The sequence below is a fragment of the Lemur catta genome, chromosome 1 (genome assembly GCF_020740605.2).
Source record: "Lemur catta isolate mLemCat1 chromosome 1, mLemCat1.pri, whole genome shotgun sequence".
In the NCBI taxonomy this organism is placed as follows: Eukaryota; Metazoa; Chordata; class Mammalia; order Primates; family Lemuridae; genus Lemur; species Lemur catta.
The window spans coordinates 27,229,521-27,255,400 of record NC_059128.1 but is presented as its reverse complement, the minus strand read 5'-3'; the positions used below and the strand labels follow the sequence as shown (position 1 = coordinate 27,255,400).

General features: G+C 46.4%; 1 protein-coding gene across 6 annotated transcripts in view; it reads left to right on the top strand.

Moving 5' to 3' along the window:
- The window catches only part of RGS6 (regulator of G protein signaling 6), a 537,898-nt gene that overhangs the window by 441,780 nt on the left and 70,238 nt on the right, over positions 1–25,880 (top strand). For all 6 annotated transcript variants that reach the window (XM_045564571.1, XM_045564581.1, XM_045564589.1 and 3 more), the window contains exons 7-12: positions 2,509–2,573; positions 4,293–4,369; positions 6,686–6,767; positions 8,989–9,063; positions 10,674–10,772; positions 11,815–11,876. In XM_045564571.1, the coding sequence (XP_045420527.1) occupies positions 2,509–2,573; positions 4,293–4,369; positions 6,686–6,767; positions 8,989–9,063; positions 10,674–10,772; positions 11,815–11,876 (460 nt within the window). The remainder of the gene's footprint in view (positions 1–2,508; positions 2,574–4,292; positions 4,370–6,685; positions 6,768–8,988; positions 9,064–10,673; positions 10,773–11,814; positions 11,877–25,880) is intronic.

Below are 25,880 nucleotides of genomic sequence, written 5' to 3'. Positions count from 1 at the left end.
TTTAATATTTAAAAAAAATTTGTAATTGCATATGCAATAATGAACCAGTTCCCTTTATAAAATATTTAAATGTGTTCCATTTTAATTGTGATGGCAGTGGGTTCATCCAAGTGAGAGGCACAGGTGAGGTTGGAATGCCAGGTGTGAGGGCAAGGAGACAAAGATTTTTCAGTAAGAAATTAAATATCCGAGAGAAATCAGCATCTGAGCTTACAACTAGTCCCCCAGCTGCCCTCCTGTAGGACTGGCTGTCATTGCCACGGTCATTTGATTTGGTTGAACGTTACAGCGAGCACTGGCAAAGGCCCCATGGGGTGCAGACAAGCCCCAGAGAGGTCTGTGCCGAGAATGGCCATACCCTACCTAGTTGTGGGGAACAGACTCCTAGTGTGGGACAGTAGCCATGAGGGAAGTGGGCTGGAAGCATGTGACCAGGTGACTTGCATTCATCAAGAGTGACACCAGCTGTACATCCCACGCGCAGTCCCAAACTTCAAAACCCCGCTGGCCCATTTTGACCCAGATGGGTTGGAAATTTCTTGGGATGACCCTGACTGCATAAAACCCATTGTCCAGATCCGGGTTAGCCTCTTCTGAGTTTTACATTTGTCCAATGCAAAATACTGTCCAGGGCAGTATTGTCAAAGCAGCTGCCACCTCCACAGAGCTACACTGCTGGCAGGTCATCCTGATCAGTTGTAGTAGGGCTGGTGACATGCCAGCCTTCCTTCTTGTGGTTGCCCCCAATTCCATAGGCTGCCTGTGGTCCAAGAGAATGAAGGAGGTGCTTTGTAATAGAACTGACAGCCCTTTACAGACACAATGGCTGCTTGGTTCGTTGGAAAAGTTGGTAAGTAGAAACTCATTAAAAAAAATGATATATGCCAAACCTTAAGAACCTCATATGAATGTAAGGAACATTCATTTGACGGTCTTCTGGGGTAGGACCAAAGACTTATCTTTGATTACTAGCCCCAATAACTTGAGTTTCTTTCTTACATAAACCACACTCAAAATAAATCACCCAGTTTTGATATCTTTAAAGTGTATCAAGACTTTAAAGGCACTTTTGAAGCCTTTAAATATTGGCCTCCCCTAGATTCATATTATTTTTCTCATCTTTTCCAGTTATCTCACCTTTACCAAATTCACTAGCAATTATCTTAGCCAACTTTCCTTTAAGTTTTTCCACACCATTCAACTGAGTCTTCATAGGAACAAAAAATATCTCTCTTTTCACATTAATTTCATTGGTATATGTAATATTATTTAGGGAACTTACATGATTAAAATAACAGCTATGCCTGACATAAGCGTATTTGGGAACAAGCATGACTGACTCTTGTGAGCACACAGTTCGCCTGGAGAAGGCAGGAGTGTGGGCATGCCAGAGGGTAGGCTCCTGGCTATAAAGGTTCTAAAATATCATAGGTGCCATCAGTAAAATTTTTATAGCAAATGGAGGAAGTTGGAAGACCCATTGACTAGAGATCTCTTAGTATAGTTAAGAGATTTTGTTGTCAGACAACAGAATGACCGCAGGTCCCCTGTGACTTCCCCTCCTTACCATTCTGTTGTTTGTTCATACCATTCCTCTACTGTTTTCCATGGGTCATTCCACTTGGTGCTGGAGAAGGAGGAAGACACTGAGGAAGCAGGGGGAGGGAGAGGAGGTGATGAAGGCCATATTTGAAGAAGAGTGTCCTGGCAACTGAGGGTCAAAAGCCCTTCCCTAAATTGTCCTCTCTTTCTACTGGCCTCTCACTCCAGGACAGGCCCTGGTGCTATGGACAGGGATGAAAGTGGCGTAGGACAAAGCGTCTGCCCTGAAGAGCCCTCAGCCTAGAGCAGGGGACAGTCCAGCAAACACAGGATCTCCGTGCCATGGAATGAGGTTCCATGGTCGAGGGTGTACAGATGCTATCTAGGACACCAGGCTGGATCTTCAGAAGTTAGTAGGAGGTCACCAGATAGACAGAGGAAAGAGAGAAGAGAGAAGGACTTTCCATGGAAAAGACACATGCAGCGGAGTGGAGCTGACAGTTTGATGGCCTCACAGTGCCTGAGGGACGGAGGAGAAGAGGTTGACTAGATAAGCAGAGACTGGATCACAAAGAACCACATTTACCGCCCTAAGGAGCCCGACCTCACCACTGAGGCCATGGAGGATTCCATGCAGAGAGCTTTCAGATGCAGAAGTAACATGGTCATATTTGTGAAAGGTCACTGAGTGGAGGACATTCGCGGTGAAGCAGAGTGAGGAGGAAGAAGGGGAGTTGTCAAGATTGGAAGATATGGTCCCCATCTGATCATGACCTACAAGAGGCTCCTAGGGAGCAGGTGCCGTGGCTTCCACCTAGAAAACATGCTCTTCTCAGGACAGTGCTGGGCTGGCTGGCTGGCTGGGTGCTGGCTGGGTGACTGGGTGGGAGGACTGATGGGCGGAGGGGTTTATGATTCCACTGTACCACCGGCTTTGTACATGTTATGATTTCTCCTCTTCCTCAGCCATCTATCTCTGCAAGAGGACGATGCAGAACAAAGCGAGGCTGGAGCTGGCAGACTATGAAGCCGTAAGTGTGATTATTCTCCAGGCCAGGTGTGAGAGGAGAGTAAAATCGTACTTGCAGCTCAGTTGAAGCTTGTGTTTTTCGTTTTTTCCCCTAGTCCCTTTCAAACAGTGGAAGGGAAATCTCTTCTATTTCCCTCCTTTGTTCTCTGCTCTTCCTACTATCACAAAAACATTTACGTAAATAACTCTCAAAACTCAACACTAAAAAAAACTCTGTGCCCATAATAATTAAAAATTAAAAGATAAAAAAATAAACAACTCAGCTTAAAAATTCAATCTGGAAAATAAGACAAGAAGCATGTCATATGAGGTGTCTGCTGCCCAGATTTCTTACCTTCCTCCTGCATCTTGCTTCTTAAGATGTGGTTCCTTGCAAAAATTAGAGGCTCCACCACCATGCTCATACCCATTTCCATGCGACAGAACCCGGAAACCAAAACACGGAGAACTTGAAAACTCACATTTTGTTGCCTAAATGCAGTAATTTTATTAAAATTTTATGGTTATATATTCTCTTTGCAGAAACAAAAATTCAAAAAACAAAGAAAGAAAAGAACCTGTGATTTCTCCCTCCTCCCAAGTTTTTTCTATACATACATTTTTTTTCTTTACCAAAAAAAAAAATAAAATAAAATCAGACCATAAACATTACTGTGTCAGCTGCTTCTTTTCCCAATCATGTACTGCTGGCATCTTGGGAATCCTTCCACACCGATAATGATAATCGACACTATTGTTTTTAGTGGCTGCCTAGAATTCCGTGCTATGACTGTGTCACAGTTTATATAACCACTCCTCAACTGATTGGCATTTGGGCATTGCCAGCTGTGTATCCTATGAACAGTGGAAGAGTCGAAGAGACAGTATTTTAGAAGTACTTGCACGCCAAGCCTTGGTAATAACTGTGAGTTCATGTGCCTCGCTCTCCAGTTGAAGCTCCCTTTGTATTCATAATCCACTAATGAGGATAATCAATTAGTGTTGGCGTGTGCTCTATGAAAACACACAGCATCATGTGGGCTCCAGCCTTGCATCCATCTGAATTAGTAGGATCATTAGGGAATCTGTCAAACTCCCCTCCCCACTGTCCTCAAGTTCCACGAGGTAACTCTATAGACTTAGAGAAAATGTACTTCCTTTTTCCCTAAAGGCGACCCTTGATGGCTTTTCTTTCTGTTTTTGGCTTTTCTTTTCATGAACATCACAAACATAGACACCCCCTTTGGACCACTTTTCAGTCCTGACCTTAGAAAGCCCTGCCAGGTCCTCTTGGTTCACCTTTTCTGTGACCTTCCCAGCTCCCTGCTGGAGGACAAGTCCTGAGAAATCCAGCCTTGTCTTTGCTCTAGAGGTGCCCTACAGGTTGCAGGGAGTGCATCGTTCATTCCCCAACAGCCACAAACCGTTCCGTCTATCCCAGCAGCCTTTATAGCAAGTGCTGTGTGGGTTCTGTTCTTGTAAAACACACATGAAGGGAGGAATCAGGTGGACCATAGAGACATCAGACTTAATGGGTGTGCAAATTAATATGAATAGTTCTGCTCTGTGCAGCAGGGTCTGGTGCAAAGTCAAATTGGGTACATGTCCAGTGGATTTAACGTGGGCCCTGCTGTTTTGTGGAGAGTAACCCGAATGGATGGCTGCGCTGTAGTAAGCACAGGTGTGCGTGTGCTAACATACAGTGATTAATGCCTTCTTGTTGGTTTTCATCTCTCATCAGGAAAACTTAGCACGACTCCAGAGGGCCTTTGCGAGGAAGTGGGAATTCATCTTCATGCAAGCAGAAGCACAAGTAAAGTAGGTGAACTTAATCGAGACCCTTTCAGAGAGAAAAAGACTCTGGAATTTGGAGATGGTGTAAGAGTGGGATTGTCAGAGTGAGGTTTCCAGCTGGTGTTAGTCTCTCCCATCTCTCAGGAGAGTGACTAAGTAGGAATTCGGGGCAGGATGGATAAGTTTCATCTTTATAACCAACGTCCCCCTAAAATGATGTCAACAGTGTGTGCTTCAGCAGGCAAGGGAGAGCCTCCCAAATGTAGAGCTCTGGTTATAAGAAGGTGGACCTATTTCCCCAAGAGATTCCCAATTAGTCCCCTGTGCTCAAAGGTTGAAAACCATCAGACCCACTTTACCTGGAGGACTGGAGATTTCGTCTTCATAGGAAAACACATCGGAGTTTTAGGAAGGACAACAAGCACCCCCTCTTCTGGTTCTCCCCCACAGGGAAGGGGTTTAGAACCAATTGAAAAATAAGGCACAGAAGTCAGACATTTGGAGTCCAAAATGTCACATTATTACATTCATTAGAAGCTAGGTTATAGGGCATGGCTTTGGAGTGCAGCCCTCCTGGGCAGAGGTGAGCATCTGCAGGCCCGCCCAGGGCAGAGCCCAGCCCTGCGAGTTCACTGCATGCAGAGAACACATACGCTGAGGACAGCCTGATGCAGATGGGGCCCAGAAAGGGCCAGCCCGAGCTTTCTCAATTTCTTCTTTCAAATCTACTCATAAGTTAAGTCACTCTTCCTCCCTAAAGAATAAGCGATGAAAGGAAGAAAAAAGTTGGAAGGGTTTCTCCCATATTTTTTTCTCCCATGTCTATTGTGGAAATTCCTTCCTCTCTAAGGACACATGAGGGTTGGGGAATACGAGTCCCCCAGCCACACACGTGGGTGTCCACCAGACCCATTTAATTCTGGAAAACAGAATTGCGCGGTTTCTGGGGATGGTGTCTGGTTTAGCCGGGAGCGTTAACAGGAGTGGGTCAGGGAGGTCGGGCAAGAGATGCTGAGCTGGGAGAATGCGAGTGCCTTTTCTGCGGGCACCACCTGCATGTGGGCGTGCCCGTACTGGGCAGCGTTGCAGCCCAGGGCCTGGAGCCGGGCCTCAATCACAGCATGGTCACAGTGGGAAATGACCTAGGACATCTGGTCCGGTCATTGTCTGCACACTGCCATCGCTGTGACCTGCCCCCTGCACCCAAGGGAGGCGGACACCAGCCACTGGGAGCTGAGCTGCAGCAGGAGGCACCTGAGGAAAAGGAAGGTGGGAGAGTGGGCGGGAAGGAGGCTGGGGCTCAACTGGGCTACGGTGGAACTGCACCTGTGTACTCAGAAGCCACTGGGAAGCAAAGAGGAGCGCTAACTTGTTCTTCCAGAATCAAACAGCATCGCAAGGCATGCAAAGGAGAGGAAACTGTCACTTCGTACATATATGGTATTTCTCGATTCACTTTTTTGATTAACTACGTGATTACATTATAATTGTGGACTATTTAAGTGCACAGTACTTATCACAAAAATCATGGGGTGATTATGGGTTTATTTCAGTCCAGTACACTGAAGTGTTCCCAAGGGAGCCAGGAACCAGAAGTTACACAGCAATTAATCTGAGTTGCTCTTTACTTGGAGAGAAAATATGAAGTAACACATGTTTTAAAAAAAAAAAAAAGCCTTTTATCTGTGCTGCAGATCAGAACGTAAAGAATCTGTCCTTGTCACCTGTAATTTTCTTCCTGCAATTTGTGCCTCCCGCAGCCAAGGCCGGTGACACTTGCCTTCTGGATCTTGTCCCACACTAGGGCCATTACGCTGCCTTTAGAAATTCAGGTGGTTTAAGTGACTTTAAAACACATCAATTGCAGCATTTTAAAGACCTTTCTACGATTCTAAATCTAAAGCAAACTTTCAAATTTGAAGATGGAACGCTGGCAAGGTGGTGGCTATATTCCTTGTTATAATTTATATACGCAGTGTCCACTTTGATGAGGGGAATATATGGAATGGATAATTCCCTTCTTACTAATCCAAATCTTAATACTTCAGACGAACAGCTGCTTTCTCATTCTTCCCTTAGGCCACCAAGTGCATTACATATATATGGCAACCTGTAATCTGGCCTAAACCAAGTTCTCTCACCATGTGTGGGATTTCTGAGGTTTCCTGGAGGGAATTGCACACCTGTATTTCCCAGCTCTGGAGAGAGCAGGGGGCAGGCCCGTGCCAACAGCCTTGTGTGCACTTAGCTCCTAGAAGCAGGCGTAGATTGCCGGGGCAAGGGTCAGAAGGAAAAAAGTAGAATACAAAAGCCTCTCACCTCCTCTCTTTACTCTTTCAGGATTGATCGCAAAAAAGACAAGACAGAAAGGAAAATTTTAGATAGTCAAGAACGGGCTTTTTGGGACGTCCACAGGCCAGTGGTGAGAAAGCTCTACTTGACTCTAGTGTTTGGTTTGGTTTTGTTTCTGAATTTCTCTGTTTCCTTCTCTTGAAAGAAAAGACTGTCTTTAGCCACCAGGTGTCTCATTCTTAAGAAAATTGCTGCGCTTTGTGGAATTGTTTTACCATTCATTCATATAATCTCAGTAGATTTTCTGGAATGTGTGTCAGTTCCGCCTTTTAAAAATTATCCATCCATGAAAATATGGAGTTGGAAATGGAAGAGCTCTGGAAATTCCACCAGGGGAAACTTTGGGTCCCAGGAGTTTCCATTCCCAAAATTAATAATTTCCATTTTCACTGCCATTTAACTCTGAATCTTAAAATATTTCCTTTCAAATGCAGTTAATTCTTGTTATTCATGGTGGTTGTGTTCTATAAAGTCTTTGCAAACACTGAATTAGCAAATATTGTAGGATTGCTCCTGGGGGAAATACAAAGTTAGGTGCCTGTGACCCTCTGGTCACAACTGATCAATAGGGAACCTTATTTATGTGTCTGTGCAAAGACACCTTATTTAGTGTATATTGTTGATTCATTAACATTTAGCACACAGCCAACAGCACCGTAACTCCTGCCTGAACAAAGCTTATCTAAGGTGTGTATTTTCTCCGGCACATCACTGCCTTCTTGCATTTAGAGACAGTGGACAGCATGTCATCATTATGCTTGGGGCCATATTAAACAGCAAAATCACCAGCAAAAAGCACAAAAATGCAGGCAGCTTGCCACTAAATAACCCCTAACTAGACTGGTTTGCAGTGTGAGGTTTGAAACAAGAAGGCAGAAGGTCATGTTGCTCAACCTCGACTGGGAACATGCACATTAGGGGACTCAAAATTTTTACCACTTAAGTACAAAATTGTTACCACTACATGAATGTTCGCAAATGGTCATTAAAGCCCCATGAGTGCCGATTTGGGGGTTCCAAATGAATTTTAGCAAGTAGGCGAATTTACAAATACAAAATCTGTAAATAATGAGGTTTGATTGTATTTCTTATTTCATGTTACTAAGACAAATCTTGCATTTCCCTCATGAAATGGAACTAAAAATGAATAAACTATTAATATTTCAGTCTTCCTAAAAACTGATTAAAAGCAAAAACAAAAAAGTAGCTGCCCATCCCGATATTGGAGTCTTTTCAGATGGTTAGGTATGTAAAATCACAAAGGCTGTGGCTAAAGCATTCTTGCCATTTGATTAATAAACTGATGGTATTCAGGGAAATGCAAATCAAAACCACAATGAAATATCACTTAACTCCAATGAGAATGGCCTTTATCTAAAAGTCCCAAAACAACACATGTTGGCGTGGATGCGGAGAGACAGGAACACTCATACACTGCTGGTGGGACTGCACACTAGTGCAACCCCTGTGGAAAGCAATATGGAGATACTTTAAACAGATTCAAGTAGACCTACCATTCGATCCAGCAATCCCATTATTGGGCATCTACCCAAAGGAACAAAAGTCATTCTATGACAAAGACACCTGTATCCAAATGTTTATAGCAGCACAATTCACAATTGCAAAGATGTGGAAACAACCCAAATGCCCATCAATTCATGAATGGATTAGTAAATTGTGGTATACGTATACCATGGAGTATTACTCAGCTATAAGAAATAACGGTGATATAGAATTCCTTTTGTTCTCCTGGAGAGAGTTGGAACCCATTCTACTAAGTGAAGTATCCCAAGAATGGAAAAACTAGCACCACATGTACTCACCAGCAAATTGGTTTCCCTGATCATCACCTAAGTGCTCATTTGGGAATAACAGCAATTGGGTATTGGACTGAGGTGGGGGGTGGGGGGAGGGGATGGGTGTATACCTACATGATGAGTGCAATGCGCACCGTCTGGGGAATGGTCACGCTTGAATATTCCGACTCGGGGGGATGGGGGTGGGGGAGGGGATGGGGGTATAACTACATGATGAGTGCGATGCACACTGTCTGGGGAATCGACATGCTTGAAGTTGTGACTCAGGGGGATGGGCGGGACATGGGCAATATATATAACCTGAACTTTTGTACCCCCATAATAAGCTGAAATTAAAAAAAATTAAATACATATCTTTAATAAAGGATGTATCAAAGAAAAAAATAGATAAATAAACTGATGGTATCACCTGGGCTAAATTGGAAGAGTAATTTTTCACTTAGTAATTTATATGTTGATTTTTTTTTTTCTCAGCCAGGCTGTGTGAACACAACAGAAATGGATATCAGAAAATGTCGACGTTTGAAGAATCCACAAAAGGTTAAAAAGGTTCGCTAGTTTGGCTGAACTAAATATAGCCCTCCCAGTGCTAGTACTGCTCAAACAGTCATTTGTTATTTGTAATTCTAACACATTTTGTCTTTGGAAACCATTTCATTCATTCTACAAATATTTATTGGGTGGCTGACATGTGCTCGGCCCTATGCTTGCGCTGGGATGCGGTGGCAGGTCCTCACCAAGCCCACAGTCTGGCGGGGGTTGGAGCAAGCCGACAGGCAACAGGCTGTGAGTGCGGTGTTAGGGGAAGGACAGGGTGGTTGAGGAGCCCAGGAGGGACAGCGAAGCCAGATGAGGGCTTCTCAAGGGCTTCCTGAAAGCAGGCTCAGGTGTGCTGAAGGATAAGTAGCAGCTGGCTCTGGGGAGGTGGTAGAGAGGGAAGGAAAGGGAACAAAAGGAACAAAAAGTGGGAGAACCCACAGGTGAAAGTAAGCTTGGTACTCAGAAGCAAATGGAAGTCTTCTAGGAGAGCTAGTTCGTCCAAATTCAAATCATCATCTTCCCCAACTGTGAATGACCCAGTGGTCACTTGTCTTTCACTTGACTGAAAGGCACAGTGGCCATAGCACACCCATGGGTGCCACACTCGGACTGCCCCACAATCCGTATGTCTCACCCTCACCATGGCGCCAAGGTCAATATTGTGGGAGAACACAGCCGTACTCCATAATATTAATTTCAAAAAGTTGGAGACATGTCCCCAGACATTCCTATTTCTTGTAATGACCAATTATCTGTCTTTCATATATGTATATGAGACACACACACATATGAGAGAGATGACAATATATATAAACTTCTTGAATCTACTTATAGATTTTGTTCTTCACTGAGATACTGTCTTATATTTTAAACTACTAGTCTGAAATTGTCCAAATTCAATCTTTAAGGGCCTCCTAATTCTGATCTTGTAGAATTTCATGGAGTCCCATCCACTTTATCTGGTTTTGTTTCTTTCCCAAAGCAAAGATTGTGTTTCTCTGTCCATACCATCAGGAACAACTTAAAAAGTGTTAATAGCTGTAGCTATAGACATGTTGAGAAACCGAGGCCAGAAAAGTTAAAAGGGAAAACCTGAAACCTGCCATCTCAATTTTGTACCACATGGGCATGCCATCTGCTGACCCACAGAAAATCTAGAGGGGATCTTTTGTGCATCATCTTCAACAGTTGTTCTTAAACTTTCTTTTGCCTCAGAATCATCTGGGGTGTTTGATAAAGGTGCAGATTCCCACCCCACCCACAAAGATTCTAGTTCAGTAGGTCTGGGGTCGGCTCGGCAATGTGCATCTTCCTCAGGAGCCCCCATATGGCTCTTTGCAGATGGTCTATGGCCTGTGTTTGGAGAAACACTGATATACCAGGAGGGCATTTTCAGCTCCATAGCAGGCAGGATTTTCTAAGTGGTAACCCAAAGGGGGTGAGATCCTTCAAGAGGCAGAGATCTCATCATTGAAGAAACCGAAGCAGAGGCCAGTCACTCACAGTCCAGATGTCAGGAGGGTATGCAAAGAATCGGATGAGTGGTTGAACCGGGTGACCCCCAGGCCACCCTTCAGTTCCCAGGATGGATGACTCTGTGTCCTTGCTTCTTCTTCTAGTCGGTGTACGGTGTGACCGAAGAGTCCCAGTCGCAGAGCCCCGTGCACGTCCTCAGCCAGCCCATCAGGAAAACTACAAAAGAGGACATCCGGAAACAGGTGACTGGGTTGGCAGCTGCAGGCCCGGGAGGGGACGTGGCCAGCTGAAAAGCCCTTGCAACGTTCCCCTCTGAAGGCGGAGTGAGCTCTGAGTTCCCAGACACCGCAGGGGAGCCCAGCTGTGGGTGACTCGAACCTTGAGTGCTGTGTGTGAACAACCCCAGAAGCTGGGGAGAAAGAGTTATCTGTGAGGTTCCAGGAGAGAAGGACACGAATATGTTATCCCAGCGCCACTACGGCTATTTCTTCCCTGGGAGCTAGAGGAGGGGTCCTTAAAATGGTAACGCGCTTCCCCAGCAACCCAGCTCAGGACCGCCCTTTATTTATGTACTGCTGTGATTCAAAAGGAAAGTTTAAGAATAAGGAAAGCCCTACTCCCAATGCCATTGCAGCATGATCTGGTTGAATGTTATTTTTCTTTGCGATGGGGAGCCCAGGTCAACAGTTCCGTTACTCCCTTCTGATGTTTCCTGGTAACGAGGCACCACAGGGTCTGCTATTCACCTTGTGCCTTACTGGCTTCTGGGGGCAAACCCAGAGGAGTAAACTTTTAGGTGCCTGTCCTGGACAAGTTTATTACTGGGTGGAGGGGAGGAAGCAGATGTATGTGACAATAGCTATTTGATGATTACAGTTGAGCACACCAAGCACATGGGTGTGACAAGCATGCAAAAGGTGGGCAGAGCAGAAGTCACCAGGGCTTTGTGAAAACAGGTGCTTATGGTGCACATATTACCTGTCCATGCTGTTGCTGAGCTTTGTAGAATCTACATTGCCTTTAAGTTTTGGAAATCAAGATTTACATCATGACCCAATACAGGAGAACATGTGACAGGGGTGAAACTGTGGACTATGAATGTTAAGTGCGGTAGGAGTGCCCAGAGAGCAGAGTGGTTGCTGGTATGCGAGGCTGGCGGGTTGGCGAGGTCTTGCCAGAGGAGGTGTTTGGATCTTGGTGCAAATAGAGGATTTGGATTCATGGACTGAAGAGAAAAAGAGAATTCTATTTTGGTCTCAACATCCCTGTTTTCTCTTTCCCCAGATTACGTTTTTGAATGCACAGATTGACAGACATTGTTTGAAAATGTCCAAAGTGGCTGAAAGGTATGTTTCCCCTCAATAATATTGCTGCTTCCTTCTAATGTAACAGGGGAGAAACGTTGCAGGGTTACGGTTAGCAAGTGTGTTCCATTCCAAGACTCAGAGTGTGGTTCCTCCTTGGACTAAGGTGTAAAAACCCTGTGGGCTCCGCATGAGCATAACTAGGATAACAGACCTCCCTTGAGTGACGTGAGGAAATAGTCCGTCGCTAAAGCTTTCCAGGCGGTGGCCACGGGGCCTTGTCAATCAAGGAAGAACGTCCTTAAAATCTACATAATGCACCTTTGCCTTCAGCCTCTCAATTAACTCAAATGGAATTGCTCCCCTTTCAGCTACAAAATGCCCAGATTCACTTTACAGGGGGAAAGAGACCCTGTGTGTCCTTAAAGGTGCTGGCCACGTAAACAGGAGGGCCTGGATCATCGGGAGGTGTTTTGCCTCCACGCGCCACCGACCGCTGAACTGCATCGAATCAACTGGCAAGAAAACATTTGGCCCCTCCAGCCTGGCTTCCGCAGCAGCGGTTGTGCTACAATCTGCGCCAACGGCGAGTTCCACTCTGTTAACTCACGAGAGACTCAATTTTATCAGCTAAATGGTCTGTTTTTAACTCTTCAGCAAAGAAGGGAGACCACCTGGGGAAGCTGTATGGAATAAATCTAATCAGACAGCCCAGGACTGAACATTTATTCATCCATCTGCCACCGTTACAGCGACGACCAATTTCTGGAGGAATCAAGGGCTTACACCGGGTCTTAGTATTTATGGGACGTCAGATAAACTGAGTCTTTTAAGCCCGGCTCGGGCAGGGAGCTGGCTGCGTGATCAACCTGGAAGCCTTTCTCTGCCGCCCCCGGTGTTAGCCGCGTCCCCTTCTAGATAAATAACAACAAACGGAAGCTACAAACACTTCGGCCCCAAACAAAGAGCTTGAATTAACACTCTGCCTTCAGGAGGCTAGGGGCGTCCCTGGATCTGGACTCATGTCTTTGGTGACATCTCGCATCTGTTCCGGGGTTTCTCAGTAGTGGCACAGTTGACATTCTGGGCCGGATAATTCCTTGTGCTCTTCACGTCCTGTGCGTCATAGGACATTTAGCCGCATTCCCGACTTCTCCCCGTAGAGGCGACAGTGCCCCCTTTCACCTTCCCAACCGCCCACCACCACAGTTGTAACAACCGAAAATGTCTCCAGACACTGCCAAATGTCCCCTCGGTGGGGTCGAAATCACCCCCATTGAGAATCACTGCTCTTCCTATTGTCCCTAACACAAGTGCTGCAGAAAGCTGCCGTGGCCGGGACCCAATCCTTCCAGACACCTCACACCTCCACTGCAGAATGTGGGGCTTCTAGCCAGAGTACCAGGCCCTGAAAATGCCGTTTAGGTCTCACTGTTGCCTTTGCTCCAAAAGCGTGGCTGTGAGGGACATAGCAGGATGGCCTCAACTCCATTTGTCATAGCCCGTGAAGTAGACAGAAGTGGCTGTCCTGGTATATCGTGAGAGTCGGCGTGCTAGCAGTGCTAGTGTCTGGCCTTGGAAGGGCTCTTTGGGGTTTGCAGTTATAGCAGAGAGTATACATGGGAGCATCTTTCCTCGGGTCTGGTTGCTCAGGTCCTGTGGTTCTGAGCACCGTCATCCAGGTAAGGGACAGGGGTTTAAAAATGGAATTTCCCAAGCCTCCACCATAGGGGATTCAGATTCTGTGTTTCTGGGGTAGAGCCGAGGAATCCGCTCTTTGGATAATCTTTGAGGCTTCACCAGAGTGAAGCCCTTGCCTGCTACTCAGACTGACCTAAGAGCTCACAGCAGAAGGGATACACAGTTTGTCTTGTCTTTGGGGTGGAGGAAGAGCCTGCACCACTCAGTCCAAGGTAGGCAGAGGCCAGGCAGGTGTGCCCAGGCCAGGGAAGGGGGAAAGCCCAGGTGGGGGCGGGGAGCCTGGCACATCCGTTTGTTTGTTTGTTTATGCCCCCCCCCATACCTTCTAATTACCCTTGAGAGGCTGCTCACACTGAAGGGACTATTCCAACCAACTACTCCTCACTGCCCAGCTAGAAGCATCTGTGAGTCTCTGCCCAGCAGAGGCTGGATTTTATTCCCGGCAGCAATAACTGGCAACTTTTCAATGTGACACAGGGGTTTTTCATTAGAGCCACAATGAAACCCCCAGATAGGGAGGAGGAGGGAGAGGAGACGGGTGTTAGCTGGAGATAAAGCAGCCAGGAGCCCGGGCCTGTCAGCAGCTCTGTGGGGGTGGGGCAGGGAGGAGGTTGGCCTGGCAGCTGGGAGAAGCTTCCAGAGGCACAGGCTGAGCTGGCTCAGGTGGGCACACACAGCCCATCCCACATCTGCTATTCCTGGGCCTGCTCCAGGTGATAAATGGCAATTAGAACCACACCCGCTTAGTTTCTTGAGAACTGACCGTGGGGAGAGGCAGGAGGGCTGGCTCTGAAAAGGCAAGAGCCAGGGTTGGGTTAATGGTGCGGCCAGCCCAGCAGGGATGGAATAAGGGAAGCTTGCAAAGTAAAGGGCAGAGCAGACAGTTCAGGGCATGGGTCTGGAGCCAACCCTCCGACTCTGCATCCTGCCTCTGCCATTTCCTGTTTTCCAACTGATGAAGCCAGTCGCTTCACCCCTCAGTGCCTCTGTGCCCACCCCCTCAGAGGGGAGAGTGTGGAACACTTTACATCCAGGGCTAATGAGTTGGTGCGTGGCAGGAGCTTGGTCCAGGCCTTGGCACTCAGTATGGATGCAAGGAATGTGAACGATTATTATTATTTTTCAGTGTGGCGCTTAATGGTGCTTTGGAAAGGAGCAGAATTCCGGGGCTTTGGTGCTCAGAGGAACAAACAAAGGGCGGGCCAAGGAGGGAGGCGGCTAATGCGATTCTTTCCATCACCTGTCTCTCTTCCCAGTCTCCCGCGTGGAGATCTCTGCAAGCTGCCTGAGGCTGGTCTGCAGGTCTCACCAGTCTGGTGCCTTTGAGGAGCGAGGGGTCACAGGGAGAGACTGACTCTTCTGCACAGATTTTCTCAGGTCATCTCAGTTTTAAATATTCTGTCCATCGTCCCCATGAGTGCTTAGATGTCCCCGAGATGCCAGCATCCTGGCAGCCAAACTGCATTTTCTGGGCTCTCTTTTGCACCTGAAAGTGTTACAAAAGCCTGTCTGAGATATTACCCAATTTGTGTTTCAGAAAGTATTGTCCCTGCACACATAAATGAATTTTCCAGATAAATAACACTTAAGACCATAACTTTTTTATGTTATTAATAACTGGAAAATTTTTAAGTGGAAATCTTTTAACATCTATTTTAAATGGAAATCTTTCTTAAATACGGTTCATACACTTGCCCTCCTAAAGAAAGGACGTTACGTTTTGATTAATTTTTCTAGATGGCTTCAGATCAGTATTCTTATGTTGTGCTCTAAAACTTTGTCAGCCAGGATCTTGTAAGGTCCTACAGACTGCGTCTCCTTCCTTAAAGGGCCACACACACTTATGTCCTTTGAGTTCCTGTTCCTGCCTTGTAGTTGTTTTGGTTTATTTATTTGTTTGTTTTCTTGTTTCCATAAACATGCTTGTCCCTACTGGCCCTTCCTCCTCTCTACCCAACCCCTTTACAATCTATAGCAGACCAGGTGTATCAGTGAGTGATTGCTGAGTAACAAACAAACCACCCGAAAACTCAGTGGCTTAAAACAGTAGGCATTTACTATATTGCTCACATGTCTATGTGGCAGCTGGCTGCACTGGGCTCAGCCATGTGTCCGTGTGCAGCTGCGGACCGGACAGGGAGCTCTGCTGATCTTAGCTGGGCTCTCTCTCGTGTTTGGTTCCATTGGTTTAGATGGCCTCGGCTGGGACAACTGGGCTCCCCTTCATGTGGTGGGAGGGAGGGCTCTCCCTCTCATCCTCCAGCGGGCTAGTATGACCTTGTTCACATGGGGATAGCAGGATTCCAAGAGAGAGAACAGAAGCATGCAAAACCCTTGAGGCTCAGAACTGGCACTCTGTCACTTCTGTTGCATTTTATTGGGTAAAGTAAGTCACAAGCCTAGACTAGATTCAAGGGCTGGGGAAGCACATTCCATTTTTGAAATTGATCTACCACAGCAGGAAATCAAATAATCAAGTTCATTAGCCTTGATCCTAAAGCAAAAGTGAAGAGGTGTGCTCTTCTAAATAACAGACAATGAACCTTGAGGCATAGAGTTTATTTCATCTGCAGACTCAGCTCAGAGGCCTCTTGGTCACTTATCTCGTCTGGGTTCTCTGGATAATTGGAGTTGCCAAACAAATGAGGTCTTGCTCTTCTTTACAAGAGTCCCCAAGGAAGTCCCTTTTATATTCACCCAAGCCTCACAGCACTTGACAAACCAACTTTGAGAATGCAAAAATCTATACATTTGAGTTCCAAATTGTCAGAGTCTCTATGTTTTGGTGTGTTTTCCCAGAGACTTATCCCCTGCCGTAGTGAGATACCCCGCAATCACTGCAGGTGTCCCACCTCCCTGCCTTCACACGCAGAGATCAAGTTGTTTCAGCTCATATCTGCATCTGAGCCTGGCCCACCCTTAGCCTATTACCAGGAGCCATTTGTGCGTCACAGCCGACTGCCAAATTGATTTTTGTAGCATCGTCTCGCTTGCCAGGTCTGAGATTGCCACTGCTCCCTGAAATTGAACGCTGGTTCCTCCTCCACCTCCCGATCTTCAGTGATCATGAAATGTAATTAATGAAATGAGATAAGACAGCAAGGGCCTGGATACCCTAAGGGTCTATTAAAAGCCTGCTAGGGTGATGGAGATTTGTAAACTTAGCGTCTAATGATAGTTTCAGGGTAGAAAAAAAAGTGGGGTCAAAGAAGTCATTACAACTTTGCTTTTCTGTAATTCCAGCCTTGCTGGAATCCTTGGGGTCTTCACTTCTGCTTTCTCCCCGCCCATCTTAGGTGACAGGAGAAAAAGATCAGAAGTAACGTTACAGTCAGGGTGACTGTATCCAGACCAGGCTCTGGAATCTGTGGCACGTAGAAAAAAAACAGGGCCCCCTTGCTGGCCTGGCATAAGCTCTTCTTCCTGAAGGTCTAAATTCACAGTCATGTTCCTGCACTCATCCCAAGTTTCTCTATTGAATATATTTTCTCTGGGCGACCTGCAATTAAGGAGTTCTTTCTTTATGTTCTCTCTCCTCCCCATCTTCTCCAAGTGGAAAAAATTAGGTTAATTAATTAATTAATTGATGGGAACCAAACTTCCATCTTTCCTCTCCACAGTGCTGCTCTCGTTTTGCTTTCTAATCAGGTGCTCTTCCTGCATCACAGTTAAGAAACCATGCATACCAAGGGCGCAAACCAAAGGCACATACCAAAGGCAGGGTGCAAACATACTCCCCTATCCATCTCCTTTCACATTCGGTTTCCACATTCTCTTCTCAGGTACAGGCCCTTATTTCTTAATGAGTGCTTTAGTGCACTTCGGTTGTATTTCTAATGTAGGAATGATGGTCGCTATCCCATAATACTTTGGATTCCATGCCTTCTTTTCCTTGAATAGTGGTTTCCTATAGCTGCAGGCCATACTTCCACGGCCCTTTCTTCTGGAACTTAACGAGGTCAGTGATTCCTCTTCTCCCACATGGCTCTGTAAACCAAACTTGTGCTCAACCCAGGATAAACAGCCTCTCGTCTTTCTCCAACTTTCTCCAGCCTGTCACATCTGTACAATTTGTAACAATACACATTTTTTGTCACATCTGTACAATTTGTGACAATATTAAGAGTCTTTGTTTGTTGTTAAGCTAGAGAGGATAAAATTGAAAAGTTTTATTCTTATTTTTTTCAAGTGGTTGAACTAAAAATACTTACTAAACTTGTCTTACATTATTTCCTGCCTCTCCAAGTTTATCAAAGGTGGATGCTAATTATCAGTCTAAATGGGCAAGGTTTTGTATTAATAACTGCCCTCCCACCGGGACTGGTTAGTGTAGGTAGAAACTGTGACTTTGCTGTTAGCCCACACGAACATCTTCCTGGGATCCAGAGAGCTGCTTGCTAGTTAATGACATCAGTAGGTGCTGGATAACGTCTACCAAGTGACTGGCCACAGAACGCACCGCTGGCAGTCATCTGGTAGACTTTTGCCACTTACTCAGGGGAGAAGGGACATGTGGACAAATCCACCAGCTCCACAACCCACCCTAGACCCAGTTCAAAGCCCCCAACGATGGTGGGTGGCACATTTGCTAAAGGTTTAGAGGTCACAGTCTTCTAATGATGCAAGGATTTGTCATTTGAAAGTAACAAAACCATATACTAATCAGAAGCAGTCAGGAATAAGGGGACAAGAATGTTAACATTGTTCAATGAGAAATGTTGTTCCTAACAGATGACTTCTGGGTTTCCTAGATTCATTTTCTCTTTCCCGTCTCCTCCCAATTCTGCTTTTCTGCCACACACACCCCGCTGCCTGCGGACCACTGTCGCTGTGTGTGCTTACGTGCTGGGCGTCCCACAGAGCCCTTTGCATGTCTCTGTTTTGTCCTCCCTTCTTGCTCTTCCTGTCCCCCAAGCCTTTCCGAGGTCACTGGAATTGACTTTGGACTCAAATAGTGCTGCGTATCGACCAGACCTGCTGCCCTCACCGCCTGCCCGGCCTTTGCACTGTGTTGTGTGTTCCAAACAGACCCTGTTCGCCTTGCTCTCTGGGCACCCCCGGAGAAGCACATGTTCTGAGAGAGAGGGAACCTCTCTGGCTAATTCTATAAATGCTGCCTCAATGAGCTCCACATTCATCCCCTTTTCACTGCATTAGTTTGGTTCTCAGCAATAAAACCCCAGCTTGAACCTAGTTCAGCAAAACAGAGCATCCCTTGGCTCCCAGAGTGCGAGGAGGGGTAGAGTGAACTGGGGGAGGTCAGCCATGACACTGGGCTCAGGGAGGGCTGGAGCTGGGCCCTCGGGGGCCTCTGCGTCCTGCCCACTCTCCACACCAGCCTCGCTGGCCTCATCCTTTCGTGACAGGCAGTTGTTAGGAAACGTGACGTGACTGTACCCCTGCTGCTGCTGAAGCTGGGGAAAGAGGCTGAACCCGCTTGGGTCAGGGTCTGTCCTGCACAAATCAGCCCTGGCCAGGGCTTATGAGTGCATGGCAGCCCCTAAAGCAGCCCGGTGCACATGTCCATGCAATTCTCAGGAGACAGGCAGCACCGAGCAGAAACCCAAAGGTACCTGCCGGCCCACTTGGAGGACCTCTCGCCACCCAGCATCGCCATCTGCTCTGCTCAGGTTCCCAAGAGACCCAGCATAGCATCAGCACAACCAAGTACATTCACTGTATGCCCCGGCGGCACTTCTGCCTCCATTCAAACCTCCTGCCACACCCAGGAAATGGCGCTGGACAGCCTAGACGCAAACCCAAAAGCCTTTTAATTTCTCTGCATTAAAGTTCGATCTTATCCTCTGTGGCCAACCTTGATTTCTTTCCTGTGTCCCACCTTGGAAACTCTAGCCCCCAAGCATAAGCCACCCCCAGCCCCCACGAGAGAAACAGGAGGGTGAGAAAAAGGCAAGTGGTCCTTGCTTTCACCCCTTGCGGGGTTGCTGCACATCTGATGGTGCTGAGAGTGGAGGGAAGAGGAGACCACCTTCCCTCTCTGCCCGATGCGGGTGGTCGCTCACCTGCTCTCAGGCCTCCACTACCCCCATTATGAAGTTAACCCTCTCGGCCACCCTCCCTGGGAAGGATCAAGCCCCCTAAAGCTAAGAGAGCAGCTGAGGCAGCAGAGGGCTAAAAGCCCAAGTCACCCAGGGAGACCTCCAAGAAGATGCACTTTGCTCTCTCCTCTCTTTTTCATGAAATGTGATGGCAAAAAGGAAAACCAGGAAGCACAGATACCTGAACACTGGGTTTATTCGCATGGGTTGTGACAATGGCAGTGAAATAAAACATGTTGGTGCCATTCCCAAAAAGTCCATGCAAGCCTCTGTATACCTTTTATCTAGTTCCAGAATTCCTCCAGGTGACTTCATTTTCTACTTTCGGCATAAATTCGTCTCAAACTATAACTGGCAGATTAATGGTTCCTCAGAGATGTCCACATGCTAATTCCCAGAACTTATATTAATAAATAGGTTGTTACATGGCAAGGAGAATTAAGGTTGCAGGTGGAGTTAAGGTTGCTAATCAGTTGACCTCAAACTAGGGAGATTGTTCTGGATTACCCAGATGGGCCCAGGGTCATCGCAAGGGTCCTGAAATGTGGATGAGGGAGACAGAAGAGTTGGTGTGAGAGTAATTAGCATGAGAAGGCCTGGGCAGTCATTGCTGCCTTTGGAGATGGAAGTGGGGCCATGAACCTGTGGCCTTCTGATTTCAAGATTGTCCATTTTATTTTTTTACTTAAAAATTTTTTAATTTGAATCTAGCATTAGAAAATGCTAGTGCTTTACTTTTCTTTTCCTTTTTTTTTTTTTTTTTTTTTTTTTTTTGAGACAGAGTCTCTCTCTGTTGCCCAGGCTAGAGTGCCATGGTGTCAACCTAGCTCACAGCAACCTCAAACTCCTGGGCTCAAGCAATCCTCCTGCCTCAGCCTCCCAAGTAGCTGGGACTGCAGGCATGTGCCACCATGCCCAGTTAATTTTTTCTGGTGTTTTTTTTTTTTTCTTTGGTAGAGACGGGTCTCACTCTTGCTCAGGCTGGTCTCAAACTCCTGACCTCAAGCAATCCTCCCACCTCAGCCTCCCAGAGTGCTAACATTACAGGCTTGAGCCACCACACCCAGCCAAGACTGTTCTTTTTTAGGCACCAAAGGAGGCAGGAAAACCTTCATCTGTCTCTGTCAAACTCCTTTTAATAAAAGGATTTGTTCTGTAGCATTTGGATTCTGTCAAAAAGCCACACTCACAGCTCCATGGCCCCAGGGCCGTAGGTTCCCCACCCCTAAGGAAACATCCTCCCCAAGGGCCTCCAGAAGGAATGCTGTCCTGCTCACACTTGGATTTTAGCCCAGTGAGACTCATTTCAGACTTCTAGCCCTTACAACTATAAGACAATACATTTGCATTGTGTCCAGCTACTAAATCTGTGATAATTTGTTACACCAGCCATTAGAAATGAATATAGAACCCTAATCTCTCCCCTTCTCTTAGAATCTCGAGAAGACCAAATTGTTCATCCTCTTTCTCTTTAACATACGGGCATCTCCATGTACCTTGCTAACCAGGAGTTCCTCTTATAGCCCCAAGACATGCATGTCTAATGCTGGCGATTCAGTACTTCCTACATCAATAAAATGCAACATTCAAAATACACACGCCCATATAATTTCACTGTTTCCTTTACAAGCCTCTAAACTTTGTGTAACTTAACCAAATAGAGTTCCCTCTTCTAGTACAATGAATTTCCTTTCTGACCAGTACCACTCATCACTGACGCTGACCGACTGATGAGTCAGTCATGCCTTTAGCTCTGTGGCCTTGGTTCGGATTGTCAGGACTTTCTGCAGAGAAGTTTGTGCCCCACTCCACGTGTTCCTCCACCGTATGTCCTGATGCTTCCCGGACCTTTATCTGCGCAGGCGTGGTGTGGCGCTAGCTACAGGAACAGCGCCATGCATGCATCATGCCTGTTGCAAAGCCCTATCTTGTGCTCTTAACTTGGTAGTTACAAAATCCTGCCTCAGGCTCAATCACATTCTCCTGAACAAACATCCCCATTAAATCTCACCACCTCTCCTCCACCCACTTCACTGAAGGTATTCCCAAATTTCTCTAAAGCAGACCTGGCCGTGAGCCTGTGTTTCATTGTAGCTTGAGTCATCACACATCATGTCCCATGTCGTTAGTTGCTTTCTGGCCTTTTCAGATGCTGCTGCCTTGGGCTGGTCAGCAGATGGCTGCTGTCATTGCTGTCCGTGCAGCAACAGCAGCTGGACCCACAGGCCCCTCAAGTACCCGAGTGCTCGCTGATTCTCACCCCAGCCTTCCTTGAGCCTCCCCTGCTCTCTCCTCTCCCCAGCGCTCACTCAGGTCTCCATCTGGGGACCTGTCCACGGGACCCAACCAGCTGGTTGGACCTCCTTCTCAGGTTGGAGGTGTGGCCACGTGGAGGGTCCCAGAAACCATAGCCGGGGAGGGATCTAATTAAACCCCAGCCTGTCTCATTGAAGTCTAAGGGGGAGGGGAGGAAGGAGAGGAAGAAATTTCAGCTTTTAACCCTTATGTTCTACTTCAGGTAAATCTATTTCTGGTTTTTAAAAAAAAAGTCCCCCCATCCCTTGTAATTAACTAGTTTAAAAAACTCCCCACCTTTTGCCTTGGGGTGCCAAGTTGATGTCTTTTATTTGAGCTACAAAGCCAGCTGAGGCTGAGATGCTTGGAATGGCTGGGGCAGGCATCCTGGGAGGACTGAGGGGAGCCCCCTAGACTGTACGGATCGTCTCGGATTCTGAGAGCCACAGAGGCCCAAATGTCTCATAATCAGGACAGGCTTGATGCCTCCTCATGACTCAGACACCCTGGAGCGCCTCAGTATGCCCGTCACCCTTGAACAGGACTTAGGTTACCTGCTGCTGGCTAGCCTCTGTGACGATCTGAGCAAAGGAGATAGGTGGCCAAGTTCTTTCGTGTTGCTTGTAGTGGGTTGAATAAAACACAAAGCGGTCCCCAAAGGCAGCAGAAGCTGAGAAACCAAAGAACAAGACAGACAAATCCAGTTTGTCAGTAAAGGGTGATTTACGAGCTTACGGATGGGAACGTGGTCTTGGATGGCAGCAAGACAGGTAGATCTCCGCACCCTTACTCCCCACCCCAGGGTGATACACCATGGTGAGAGTGCATACGTGCACTGCAGAGACAGTTAAAGGCCGTCCTCCAGAACAGGCTAGAATGCTGTGTGCGTCACAGCCTATAATTTGTGTGATAACATCAGGGTTGCTTTGATCTAAAGGCAGGATTTATAGTAATAAATACATGTTATTACACTAAGCATAGTAAATAAAGGAACCAGGAGGCATTCACAGGACTGGGGTTATTCAGAAGTCAACCAGGCAGATTAGCGTCCAAGATGGAGTCACTTTTGTCTCCAGGGTCCCCCAAAAAGATATGTCTAAGTCCTAACCTGTGGAACCTGTGAATGTGGCCTCATTTGGGAAAGTCTTTGCAGATGTAATTAAGTTAAGGATCTCAAGATAAGATCATCATGGATTATCTAGATGGACCTAATCCAATGACCAGTGTCCTTATAAGAGAAAAAAGAGAAGATGACACAGACACAGAGGAGAAGGCCATGTGACGACAAAGGCAGAGGTTGGAGCCACGCTGCTGCAAGCCCAGGCATGCCTGGAGCCACCGGAAGCCAGAAGAAGCAAGGAAGGATTCTCCTCTAGAGCCTTGGGAGGGGGTGCAGCCCTGCCCACACCTTGATTTCAGACTTCTGGCCTTCAAAACTGAGTATAAACTCCTGCTGTTTTCAGACACCAAGTTTGCAGTGATTTGTTACAGCAGCCCCAGGAAACTAATACATTCCTCCATAGGCAATGCCATTTCTGTCAGGAAGAGTCAGATCAGCCCAAGTGGCAAAGGAGAGGCTCCCTGTTGCAGCAACCGACTTGTAGCTTGATCCTTCCTGCCAGAGTGACTTCTTAGAGCCCCCTGGACTGTTCATTCTGCCCGCGATGCTGTAAAGCTCTTATCGCTGAAGCTGTGCCTGGGCAAGATGAGTACATACCTTGCAGGAGATTTACAGGACAGATGATGTGTCTCTCCTATGCATGGTGGTTTCAGTCATATATTTTATATTTGTAGAAGATTTTCAAGATGCTTTTGAGATGCTTTCCCATTTTCTATCCCAATGGTCATGAGTGCTCAACAAGGCCATTATAAAACATACAGTAAACTTGACAAAGATCAGTTAAATGACTCCACCAAGAACTAAAACCAAGGCTTTTCAACCCGGACCACTGCTTCTTCTACCCTGGGTGATGGTCTACACCTACGATGGTGAGGAGGCTCGAAGGTGTCAGAAAATCCGCGTCCATCTTTAAAACCAAAATTAGCGGAGGCTCCTTCATTTTGATTTGATGACTCAAACATCTTGTGTCCTGAACCCTTCAGAAAATTGAGGAATAAGATGTGGTTCTTCTCAAACTTTAATGTGCATGTGAATCACCTGGAAATTTTGTTAAAATACAGATTTCAACTCGGGAGTTCTGGGGTGGAGCCTTGAAGTCTGCATTTCTAACAAGCTCCCGGGTGATACTTGTGCTACTGGCTTACAGGATCACACTCTGAGTGGCAATGAGAGGGAGATGCTGACTAATTTCTCTACACTTTCAGCATTAAGCTAAGAGGACATGCTTGCCCTTTGCAATTCAGGAGTAGGGATTATGGCTCTGACTTTCTGTTGTGAAAGAAATTGCTGATGCACGAGCTGGCACTGCTTGGGGAAAAGTTCTGTTGTGGATCAATACCATAAAAATATTTATACCTTTTGGCCAAATAATTCAACTGATGGATGTGAATTCTAAATAAATAGCCCAGCAGATGAAAAAACCTCTATGAACAATGGTGTTCTACCATAGCAGGGTGCATACTGAAAGAAAATTTAAAGTCTGTGTCTAATATACAGTAAATGATTAAGTAAATTATAATAAATTCACTCAAGACAATATTGTAGACATGTTTATCTTATCTCTTTCCCCCAAAGCAATATATATATGTCACTAAAGGAATAAAAATGGTATACACTCACAAGGTAAACAAATTAACAGATTAATGGTTTCAACACATTTTTCCAAGATAGAAAGTCTACAGAATTGGGGAACATAACCACAGGCTCCTGTTTCTCTGTTTGTAATGTTTTAATTTTTTAACTGGGCAATGAGTACGATGGTGATTGCTTATAGTGTTTATACCTTTCTGTATGCCTGAAATGTTTTAAAATTTAATTTAAGGCCAGGCGCGATGGCTCACACCTGTAATCCTAGCACTCTGGGAGGCCGAGCCGGGAGGATCGTTTGAGCTCAGGAGTTCGACACCAGCCTGAGCAAGAGCGAGACCCCATCTCTACTAAAAATAGAAAGAAATTAGCTGGACAACTAAAAATATATATAGAAAAAATTAGCCGGGCATGGTGGTGCATGCCTGTAGTCCCAGCTACTTGGGAGGCTGAGGCAGGAGGATTGCTGAAGCCCAGAAGTTTGAGGTTGCTGTGAGCTAGGCTGACGCCACGGCACTCTAGCCAGGACAAAAGAGCGAGACTCTGTCTCAACAACAACAACAAAAAAATTTAATTTAAAAAAAAGTGAATGGGTGGGACAAGTGACATGTTGGGAGTGGAAGTATTGTGACAGAATGAGCCAGTTTGCCCAGGCACATCTGGCCTGGGCTCTTGAAGGCACAGGGACCATGGCAGAGGAGAATGAGGCGTGGGCTAACAGCTGAGGGACGGTCAAGTCTGTCTCCGGAGACTTCGGACCCCTAGCTCTCCTGCCCCACTGGGAGACGATCTCTCCCGCTCACCACCGCCACAGGGCACGGGCAGTTTATTGTCCAGAGAAATTGAGCCACATGAACTCAGAACTCAGCACGTCAGACATCCTAAGGGGTCAGCTGAAAACAAGAGCATTAATGGAAGTTCCACGTACTAAACTGTGGGACCTGGAGGGGCAGAAAGGTGTGATCCCTTTCCTCCCCATCGTAAGGCTCAGCCAGCACTCCAATAACAAAAGACAGATTAACAAGAGAAAAGCATAACAAATTTAGTTCATCAAAGTTTTATGTGACACAGGAGACTTCAGAAATGAAGACCCAAAGACCCAGGGAAAGCTATTTTTATGCTTAGTTTCCACGCAGAACGGACAGCCACATAGAAATGTGATTGGACGAAAGGGAGTGGTCGAATAGTAACAGACTGAGAGGGGAAACCCAGCAAGGCCTGTCTGTTCAGATTCTTCTTGGCCTCTCTGAGTAGCATTCCTTCCTCCCAGGTGTGGGGCAGGGG